Raw genomic sequence first — 11,731 nt, 5'->3', positions numbered from 1 at the left:
TAAATGCAATCGTATACTGTCTCCTTCCTTCACGGGGGTAAATTTAAACTACACTCCTCAGTATCATGTAAATTATTAAAAAAAGTTAACAAGAAAACTCCAGAAAAGTGAAGACAGACTGTGTATTTGTAAATAGAAACTTCATTTAAGCATGCGAACATTTTGTTCTATATCACTTATGATTTTGTCATGACGGTCGATTTTGACGCACATATGCATGTGGGCCACACTATCCTATGCAGTCAGTGACTCACATTACTTTGACTGACCATGCCGGAGGTTTAGCAGGGGTCAGTCATGTACTTTACAAGTGCGTGGCCAATGGAACACCCGAGCAGGAGAAAAAGCAGGGCCGCAATTAACAAATAGGTAGATATGTAAGGCAAGTTCCCTGGGACCTCAGTCCATCAGTGCCACCTTCATGTGTGAAAGAAGTAATGCTTCACGAGACGTCACTAGGCACGAGTATTGTGTCATTCCTTAAACTGATCGTTGCTACTCTTTAAAAGGGGTTGGTACTCCTCCACTCCGAGTTCCTGGCTATGGGCATCGAGAGGGGGCGAGGTCAATCAGGGGGCCCGGGAAAATACGGGATAAGTAATAATTTTTCACTCATTTTCATAATATACTTACAAGGGTGAATGAAGGTTTTGGAAAATGAGGCCCGGTGCATGGCAATCATGTAACCGAGCCGGACCTGGTTCTCAAAGTCAGGCTGGTATAGAGGGGGTGGGTAATAAACTTGAGAATATCGGCAGACTTGTTATTCGCTTAACAGATTCGGTAGAAAGTAAAGCATCTGTCATGGTATAATGAGCTAGACAGAGTAGGGGTGGGTGGTACGACGGTTGCTTACGAGTCTCCATCCCATTTTCAAAGGTAGGCTTCCTATGTTGAGAACGAGCTTTCGTGCTGCAGGAGGACTTCTGAACAATACGGCTTCATAAAATAATTAAAAACACACTAATATGGCTGCAAAACTTATAAGCGCTATTTTGCATCAGGGAGCAGACTAGGATCCGACCCCCAGGGACGATGTTGAGAAAAACAAAGGTCTCGTGTTCAGTACGTACACCCCTCCCCCCCCCCCTCCCCCTCTTCATAGAACCTCATTGTTTATCGGTTCATCTTTTGTTTACCTTTACGGTAACATTCCACTTGGCCTTTGTTTAAAAATTAACTTAAGATCGTATGGTTAACAGGATTAACCAATGTAAGATTAAGCGATTTGCAAATATCGCTTTTCGACGCCGATCTTGTGAAAGACGTCCAATTTGTCAATAGAGGTCTAGTCTGATAATTGTCTTCTTATCGGTCAACTTGGCGCTGCTCTGTATACATTGACAACGGTGAGCTGACATACACGGTACCTACCTACATAAAGTGTATGTATATATGGCCTTAGGTTTTCTTTCCGAACGACCGAGGGAGAGTTTGTTTCCGCACCACCGACTGCTCAGGAACAATCCACAACACCGACGGCGACTAAAAGGTCACAACTTACTACGTTAACGCACCCGTGTTTAGATCCAACCTTAAGCTTTGGACATCGATATATATATATATATATATATATATATATATATATATATATATATATATATATATATATATATATATATATATATATATATATATATGTATATAGACAGAGATTAATAAATAACAACAAAAGGCCTCAAATCTACTGCCTATTGTTACTGTTCAGTGACTAGTACAATACAGTGGTAAGTACTTCAGAGTAGCAGTATATGTAATATATAACAAAGTGTGCATTATGCAATATTCGAAATTGACCTTCGATCTTAAATTCAATAGAGAGAGCAACTAGACTTTGTAATAGCTTCACACGCTAGTGCTGGACATTGTACGCAGAGTTTCAAGATGGCTCTCCTTTACAACTTCAATAACCGTTCATGGAATATTAGATCGTACCATGCATAGGCCTATACTCCGTACTCTCTACTGTCATATATATCTGTGGTGTTTCACGTTACGAGTCAATTTAACGTCGCCGTATTATATCATATCATCACTTATTAAGACATGATATCTCATCGAGGGGAACTATAAGTCTTCCTTCCAGGTAGGAGCCAGTCATATCTCGTCATAGACCGTGTGTCCAAAGCTTTAAATGCATCCTGTCTGATAAAGTATATTATAAAAGAGGATGTTTTAATTCGGTAACCCTTGGTCGGTTAATCCAGTTCTGTGTTTGGCAAGGTCGGCATGAAATGTATTTTCTCAGTTTTCCTTTTCGTTTCTGCCAGTGTTTTATGACAAATCTCGATTGTTTCCTGTTTTTTACATTCGTCGAGGCAGGACAACCAGATACATGATTTGTTATGAATGAGGGCTCAATCAAGGCGGCGCAGAAGTAGACCTAACTTATAACTACTTGTTTTCAATAACGGTCTAAATAAAAGAACACAGAATTTAAAGGCGGTGACGGTAAGTATGGCTTATTCAAACCGTTTCAATGTTAATCATTGTTTTTTCCCTTTCTGTTTTTCACCGTGTGGCAGTAGTAGTATATAACCTATAAAGAGAGACAACTAGTAACCGATCAGCCTTTACATGGGAAGAGGAAAGAGGGTCGTAATAGGGCAGGGCAGGGCAGGATGCGTGGGCAGAGGAATAAGGGACAAAAGAGGGGATGAGGAAGAGGAAATTTTCTTCTGTCCCTTTTCATTTTTTTTTTCCATATTCAGGGGTCAAGCACTCTCCTCCATAGTATACAAAGCTGAAGAGACTGCTGGATATTCTTAGTCTATTTATATTGGTATGTGCCAGGAGAGCAGTTCAAAACAAGGTTTAATAATCACAAAAAGTCGTTCAACTTGAAGAAATATCACGGAGAAACTGAGCTTTCAAAACATGTTTGGTCTCTAAAAGAAATTAATAGAGCCTTCCAAATCTACTGGTTCATTTTCAGGAGATCAAACATATCGATCAACAGCTCAGGTTCTTGTAATCTATGCCAGGCCGAGAAACTAGCAATAATAGATCATTCTAGCCCTAATCTCCTGAACAAAAGGTCTGAAATCCTCGCAAGCTGCAGTCACCAACCAAAACACCCCCAAAATAAAGTCAAAACTAAGATGAAAGAGAGATAGCCTTTTAGTACACCTCCTGTCGATTGCTAGTAAGCATGAAACTCTGGTTTGGTTGTAAAAATCAAAATTTACATTACGCTCTTTTTCATAACGTGGAATTGAGCACTCTGTCGTGTTCTACTTGGGACATTTTATACACTTCTATATATATATATATATATATATATATATATATATATATATATATATATATATATATATATATATATATATATATATATATTTATAAATATATATATATATACGGACTTACTACAATTCATTGTAGAAATTCCTGCATATCCTCAGTATAGCATGCATGACTGTGTCATTATAGACAGCATTGTGGCAAAATCGACTGGAGTCATATTGGAAAACCATTAAAGCCATAAAGCCTTTGAAAACATCTCCTTTAGTGAAGCGTTAATTTATTCGGTGAACTGAAAAGTACGCAGAACTACGAATGCCTTCGCGTGCAGTTATTAAAGTACTTCTGGTGCTATAGACGTGAAGTACCATTAACCACATATGTAACATATATGTAACCAGGTTATACACATTCATACCATCATTTTTTTCCATATATTATATATAGTTTTCGTAATGAGTTCGAGTCATGTGAGCGGCGGAAGAGGTGTCAGTTGGGAACCGTTGGGGTCATTAATTGAAGCTTTTACAAGATAAAGCTAGACTAGTCTCTGTATATATATAGTGTCCACAATTGTCGTAAACCGCCATTCTTAATATAGGACTGGGGGGGGGAGTATACGTTATTTTATTTGTATTTTTATTTTTTTCGTAAAAAAAAACACTGTGAAATGATTCTAGCATTCAGTCTTCTAGCCTATAGCTGCCTACATTGCTCCGACATAGTAGCGCTAGTATAGGCCTACACACATTCATCGCATAACCTTTTTTTTTCGTTTTCATAATAATAATACAGTTGACACGTCGAATTGCGGTCATACCCTTCATTTGGTTGCAGTGTACAAAGAGGACAATCTTGATCGTATTGCTGGTAGACTTTATATATCAGTGCACAACCGCATATACGACCAAGTATCTACAACGAAAGATAACATAATGGCACTCGGTTTAGCATGGTTACCAATTATCACAACAGTGGTGTTATGCATTGCTCTGTTTGCTACGTAAGTATAATATAATACGTAAGTGTAACTCAATAAAGTAAGCATAACTGAGTACCTGAGGTGAACTTTTCTAAGGTCGTTTATGCAGTAGTATACCAGGTGCGTATCCAGGGGGGGGCGTTGGGGGCGCGCGCCCCCCGGGTAAGGAAAAGAGGAGAGAAAAAAAAGAGAAGAAAAAAGGGAAAAGGAGGGGAAAAAAAGAAAAGGAGGAGAGGAAGGAAGGGAAAAGAAAAAGAAAAAAGAGAGAAAAAGGAGAAAAGGAGGGAGTAGAAGATAGCCAAGACCTCGGGAAGAGAAAGATCCCTATTATATACACAGGGTAGCCAGTGACAGATCAAGGATTACGGAGGGGGTGTGCGCCTCACCCTACCCCTTACCCCGACAACTCCATTTTTGACGTCTGTTTTTCCTCTCTCACTAATGTACTTGAACTCGACCGAGTCGTCGGGGAACATAACGCATTTCGGGAAGGGGGCGACCGCCCCCCCCCCCGAGCAAATTTTCTTTATGACATCGCTAATAATTTCAAAATAGACAATGCTTAGATGCAACTTACAAGGCCTGGGAAGTGTCATTTCCAGCGATCTGGGAGGCATTTTCGGCCAAAATTTTTCTTGTACGCTTCGCGCCAACTCATGGTGGCGCTTCGCTTAGATAGTTTGCCTACAGGCTTCGCCCTCCCTTGGCAATTACTCGCTACACGCCTGTTCGAATTTGTAAAGCAAAGAGCAGATATAAACATCATATCAATGAGCATTGAAATGCATGCTCCACGATGAACAGCCTCAAAAACTGTCAATGTGTGTAGTCAAAGGCGTAGGAGCCAGATTGGATTTGGGGGCTGTAATGACTTGCCCGAAAAAAAGCCAAAATTTTTCGCGCGCATAGCGCGCATTCAACATGTCGATGCCAATATCATATAGGCAAGATCGGTCATTACATTGCATGGCATCGTTTACCGTACGGTCCGTGAAAGTTGCACAGTATACCGCCGGATGCTAATGTAAACAACGACATGTCTAATGTAGATGGAGAAAAACCATACAGATCCATTTATGTCAAAACTCTCTTTTACAGTAGTAATGTCGGCCAAGCTTACAACTTTATTTAAATTACCAACGAGATCATTTTAAGCTGTTCATTGCTATTTATTTTTCTTTCAGTAGGTGCCCGAAAAAATGGGAAAACAATTGGGGGGGGGGGCTGCAGCCCCGCCTCCTACGGGACCTACGCCTATGAGTGAAGTGTTCGGTTTCGATATACCTAATATCGGAAATATCTGCTATTTTTCTGTTCCTTCAACCAAGTTTTGTAAAAGCCATTATAAGAGGTTGCAATATTTCTACACCAAGAAATTAACTGTGTCGGAATTTTCCAAAATTTCCTCACCAACATTCTTCCTCATACTTTCCTCTACTCGTTCAATTTTGACCTGTCTGTTAGGGGTTCAAGGAGGTTTTTCTATATTCGTTGTCTATAGATTGAATTTTCTGCAACATTATGGGTATGTTTTCAAGTGATTTTATTCACGGGAAAAGTGAATTTTCAAATTCTCAACAAGTAATGGGCTTAAAACCTTCAAAAGTGGGGCTTTCGGATATTGTGGGCCGTGACGTAGAATAACCTACAAAAGCAATGATCCATAGGACATGCAATGAGGTCGAACATGATGTGTGACTGCTGACAATCTTCAAAAAGGTTATGGATGGAAAAAACTTTTGGGAAATACTTGGTTCTCAGGCAAAAGTGTACATCTGGTTGCTCATTTTCAAGCCCGAGAAGTGCCATTTCCGGTGATCTGGGGGGTATCAAACCAGAAATTTTCTTGTACGTTCCGCGCCAGCCGATGGTGGCGCTCCGCTTAGATAGTAATTCGCGCCCCCCGGGTTTAGAAAATCCTGGATACGCGCCTGTATACTGTTGCCTCCTCGGGAACCCCGACACCGAGGGGGGGGGAGGTTAAAGGTGGGGGACTAGACCAATGTTCAGTGGTTTGCCGCTTGTGGCCCGTCCTTTCCAGGGGACAAAGCCCTGCATGCTATTATTCCACTTTCTCTGCTAACAGCCTACATCACGAGATGTATAGAAAGATGTCGTATGTGATTGGAAAGTAAACGCTGTTCAAACTGTTAGGGTCGCACAGCTGCTTTGTACAGTAGCAAAACAATTGGAAGAAAAAATTGCCGATGTGTTTTTTTTAAGAAGTGGGCCTCGGGCTTCCAGTCTCTGCCAACTCTTGATAACGTTTTCCGTTTTCTCACCTTTAAATATTAAATATACATGTATTAAAACAAAAATTGTAAAATATAACATAATTTTGCAACCAAGCGCACTTGATAATATGAAAGTTCTGAAAGGGAGGGGGGTAGACCACTTCTCAAGGCAACGACATTCGCCAATGGAGAGTCGTCAAGATGAAGAAGATGGACTTTTGGGATCCTAAAGCAATAAAGTTGGAATACCATGTTGGCTCGAGCCGACAAAATTGCTAATAAATTACATTTTCTTTTCTGGAGGTTCTTATCCACTTCAAGTAATTCACAGATAATTAGGAATGTTTAAAGGAATATTCCTGGAATTAAAAAAAGCTGCATGAACCTTCCAATAATTATACTGTATTCCAATTAGGACAAATAAAACAAGGAGATTATAACAGCAAAAGTGAAGTTTTTTTCTAACCTCGTTCTATGATGACGTCACAGATTCATTACTGTGAAACGTATCCAAGCTTATAGTGATTTATCTGTCCAAAAATATGCCACTTTCTAACAACCATACCAAATTTTTGGGAACAAATATCTCTGTGGTATCGTTTTTGTGTTTCATGTCACGTGTCATATTATCTGTCACTGGAATAGTCCTTTAAGTTTAACTGTTTGAACATTTCACGAGTGGACCATTATATTAAAAAAAAATTAGCACATGTTTGTTGTCAATGCATGTTTCATTGTCATAGCAATAGTTGAAGGAAACGTTTCGATGCCAGGAAGTTTAAAAGTTTTCCGTCCCCATGTATAGTCCCAAGAGGTTCATACTTTCCACCCAGGCGGAAGAAGAAAATAGTTGAAGGAGGAATAGATTTGTCAACGTATACCACCGATAAAGCCATAAGAAAACGGTCAGAGCCTTGACATTTAATATTGAAAGAGGAAGTTTCGCGTTCCATAATTAAGATTGTGCCATATTCTTTATGATTCATGTTGGAATTCTGTTTTGATATGTTTTGTACTAGCCTCGGGACCACATTAACCTCTTGTACAATATGTATGACCAAATATATATATATAAATATATATATATATATATATATATATATATATATACATATATACATATATATATATACATATATATATATACATATATATATATATATATATATATATATATATATATATATATATATATATATATATATATATATATATATATATATATATATATATATATATATATAAAGGAAAATAATTTTACGGTAAATTTGCATTATAAGTTGAGGATCTGTAACTTTTGCTTATTATAATAAAAAAATCAGACATAGTTAGGATTCTGTCTCCCAAAACTTCATTCGGCCATTTTGTATAGCAGATTACTATCATACTATACAAGATGAATTAATACCCGCAAATAGACATGTTGCCATAAATTGGTTGGGTAGAAGATATATGTTCCTTTGGGGATTAAAAAGTTGTTGCTTTCCCACAAATTCATGAGTCCTTCTTTCTTTCTCATATTATACTTTCCCCACCCCTTCATCCCCGAGCTCTTTCATCTAACTGTTCATTGTTCTACCTAAATTCATTCTTACTTTGCTGACGGTCCAATTTAGTTATCTGTCCATCTGTGTATGTTATATGCTGTTCTTCGTATGTTTTTCATTATAAGTTCGCCTATGAATAAGATCGGATATAATCGTCGGCCCCCTGGCTGGTACATATTTAACTACTTGGGCCTTGTGTAGTAGATAAGGAATTTTTGTTAACAGTTTTATTCTGTAATAATTTCCTTAGTAATCAGTATTGTATTCCATATTTTTCATAATATATAGATATGGCATTGGAGTTGCATTCGGCCATGTGCATTATTTATTCCCATACATCAGTGACGCAGGAGCAGAATATCCAGAGAACAGTCTGTTTAGTTTTCTCTTTGATGTTGCCGCATTACTTAGTAAGTATTGGGAACCAATTGGAGGGTGGGGGGGGGGGTTATCAGAGCTCCTCTGGTACCCTTCCCCACACCCTTCCCCACACACATATCCATTCACCCACACCCTTAAGTATATATACTATATGCAACAGAAAAAAAATGTAATACACATTTATGACGTTAACTTCATAAATTTGAAATGCAAACCAACTCAACAGGCTGCTTTACGGGGACCCATATCCCGGGGTGAGGGGTAGTTGTCATACCAATGTTCCGTGTCCTTCATCTCAACTCCCACCTCTTCGGTGGGGTTGGCCCTGTTATATTAGGTATTATTCAGTCAGGTCAAAGCTGACGTTTATCGATCAATTTCATTTCTCTTTGTCTTATTCACAGTACTCCTGAACGTATACGCTCAGTACCTTATGCACGGAACTTACTTCAAACACATTACGCACCAGAATGGAGGCGGTGGCGGCGCTCTTACCGTTAAAAGTTTACCTATAGTGAACAAGCTAAGTCTTATTGTGGCGGTAATAGCAAGCTGTGGCATGGCCATCGTCGCTAACTTTCCAGTAAGTTACTCCAAATATTTATATGGTATTGTTTAGCGTGCATTGTTGTTTCTGCGTATGTTTGTACCGTGATATACGGAAGGAAGCTACATAATCAGTGTTTCATGAGATTATAACCTTAGCATATATGCTAGAGAGTCAAGCCTATAACCATTATTATTGGTAACAGACTGTGATGAACAATCCTGACCGCCGCCCCCACACCCACCCCTACCGCCGAACCTACATCAATGTTACCATCATCATTGGTCCATACACAAACGCTGATTGATTTTAATTTCAAGAGTCGTAACATTCCTATATATACACTCTATACCTTCGTGGCACGGTATACCAAGACCTTTAATATTTTTTGCAATATTTTTGTTAGCTTTTTTCAGGGAGTTGTTCGTGCACAGATCTTTATCACCTTATCAGCTAAAGATTGTAGTTTGGTATTGTGTCCCTTTTAACAAGTACTGCAACACACTGCTTCAAATCATTGGTAACTATGTATATATAGTTATAGTAACCTATAGGTTATGTACATTCGTGTGGGAGGATGTAGGCCTATATAACCGCAGTGAAAATGCAATTAGATATTCATTTCTGCATTGTCATCCGAAATTTGAATATCTAACGGAAATTTGACAAATTTAATTATAAACAGACTAACAGAAGTAATAGTGCATTCTATAGCTATGTTTTTTGTGACGTAACTGTCATATGAAATATATTTCAATCTTATGCATGCGTGAGACCTTATATTGCACCCGGGACATCAAAGAAGAACCCACTCCTTTCAAAGTGTTATTGCGACACATTGCATAATTATAATTAAATCTAGGTTCCCACTGCTACAGTGGAGAGATTTGGAAGCGATAAATAAAGTAATACCAAGTTACTATTAATATTAATGGATATGAATTAGTCATATATGTCTTACTCATGAAATAGTCCAGTTGAAACAACGATATGTGTATATATAGGCCTATATATGAAATCTGGATGAAACCAATTAAGTTATATCGTACAACTCCTCCATTTACAATCTCCTCTTTGTTTCTATTGAATTCATCATCCACTGTCAAGTTTGAACAGCTTCAGGAGCGGCAGAACCGGAATGGGGGGAGGGAGTGGGAGGGGGGGGGTGTCCGTCAACTCCCTTCGAAGTCTTTAGTAAACTCCAGGTTAATCGCAAAGGAATTTGTGGTACGGAATTCAAAGAGGCTTCAATTTCTCGGGTATAGTTAACCCTAAAATCAAAGTCACACATCGCAATGCCCCTCGGAGTCCCCCCCCCCCCAAAGATTGGGTACTTTTCTGTCACACTTGCAAACACTGTTACAGTGGGAGGAGGGTGCTGTAGGGAATTTTGATGGTTGCATAAGAGAGGGATGGAGTGTGTAACCATGTAGTCTTCTTCCCCTATATATATTCCCTTCTTCACCAACAGCGTTCCTATGGAGTCTCTATCACTCCGTATATATATAAACAGCAATGTGCAAAAAGGTGAAGCAAGCTGATAGTATCATGATCACGTGGATGTATTCGGCCCAGCATATATATAAAACTCTTGAATATGTAACCATTAACTTTCAACATCAAACAGCGGCACTGGCACCATGGAGTCAAATAAAAAAATTAAAAAAACTTCCAAGTAATAAAAATGATGTTATACGAGTTTCATGTAACAAATTAATCACCTACCAGTGTTCCATTTGTCTCTCGTCCGGCCTTTTTAATCATACCAAACTTTGTCAAATCATTAACCTAAGAGAATTAGTAACATGTCTTCACAATGACGTCACATCCTCTTCCCTGCTAGGTCGACGAGAAGATACTTGTCCATCTGTTGGGGGCGTTCTTGTTATTCACGTCTTCGCTGATTTATTGCTTCCTTCAATCGTGGGTGTCCTACCGTCTATCACCAGAAATAGTTCCCCCGTGTCTTTCCCTTTTTCGTCTGTTGCTGTCTGTGTTCTCTGCTGCAGCTTACGTAATACGTGAGTATAACTCTCTTAACTACCATACATACATACACATACACACACATTATTGAAATCGTAATGAGTTGGAAAATCAAGAACAGTGAAAAAACTTCCAGCCTCCACCGGGATTCGAACCCTGGCTTCACGCTTTATATGCGGACACCCTAACCACTAGGCTATGGACGCTGATTGTATGTCCAGAGGTTCGAAACCGGTAAGGAAAGTCGTAATTTCACTGTGGGCGTTTGTCAACTGTATCGAACAATACTATATAGTTCTGTTTTTGGTGACATATTTTGCCTTACTCTAGAGATCAAACATGATGCTAACCAACTCGAAATAATTTGTGATTCCTAAAGCCGGATCTCGAAAGAGATATGCATATATATATATATAGATATCTGCATATATCACTGGCACATATTATATGTGTCAGTGACAAGAATGAAGTCATATGAATAAGTTTCATAAAAAGTTACATAAGACTAGTTGAAACAGTCTTTTTTTTTAATTTCCCTTTCATGAATAGTCATCATCTGCGGCACTGTTCTCAGATGGGATGCAACAAAAGAAAATCCAGTAAGTTTTGAAATTGAATAGCTCAAAGATACATGATTATTCGTAATTTTTATACTTAAACCACTTAAAAAGCCATATAGCTACATTACTCCTCGTTGATAAATGTTCTCCGATGGGATGCAACCACAGGTAAATCAAGTTAACGGTCTTTGAATATCAAAGAAACATGAATATTCATGATTTCAATGAGTTTACCAGCAAGAGTTAATTGG

General features: G+C 38.6%; 1 protein-coding gene across 4 annotated transcripts in view; it reads left to right on the top strand.

The window, feature by feature from the left end:
• Positions 1 to 1,604: 1,604 nt before the first annotated feature.
• Positions 1,605 to 11,731, top strand: part of LOC139969768 (DNA damage-regulated autophagy modulator protein 1-like) — an 11,275-nt gene continuing 1,148 nt past the window's right edge. Inside the window, exons 1-7 of one of the 4 annotated variants that reach the window (XM_071975018.1) lie at positions 1,605 to 1,727; positions 2,323 to 2,451; positions 4,039 to 4,246; positions 8,295 to 8,416; positions 8,792 to 8,970; positions 10,778 to 10,955; positions 11,470 to 11,519. In XM_071975018.1, the coding sequence (XP_071831119.1) occupies positions 4,179 to 4,246; positions 8,295 to 8,416; positions 8,792 to 8,970; positions 10,778 to 10,955; positions 11,470 to 11,519 (597 nt within the window). In that variant the 5' untranslated portion in view covers positions 1,605 to 1,727; positions 2,323 to 2,451; positions 4,039 to 4,178. The other 3 variants (XM_071975020.1, XM_071975016.1, XM_071975019.1) reach the window with 3 other exon arrangements.

The sequence above is a fragment of the Apostichopus japonicus genome, chromosome 7 (assembly GCF_037975245.1).
Source record: "Apostichopus japonicus isolate 1M-3 chromosome 7, ASM3797524v1, whole genome shotgun sequence".
Lineage (NCBI taxonomy): Eukaryota > Metazoa > Echinodermata > Holothuroidea > Aspidochirotida > Stichopodidae > Apostichopus > Apostichopus japonicus.
This window is presented reverse-complemented; position numbering and strand designations above follow the sequence as displayed.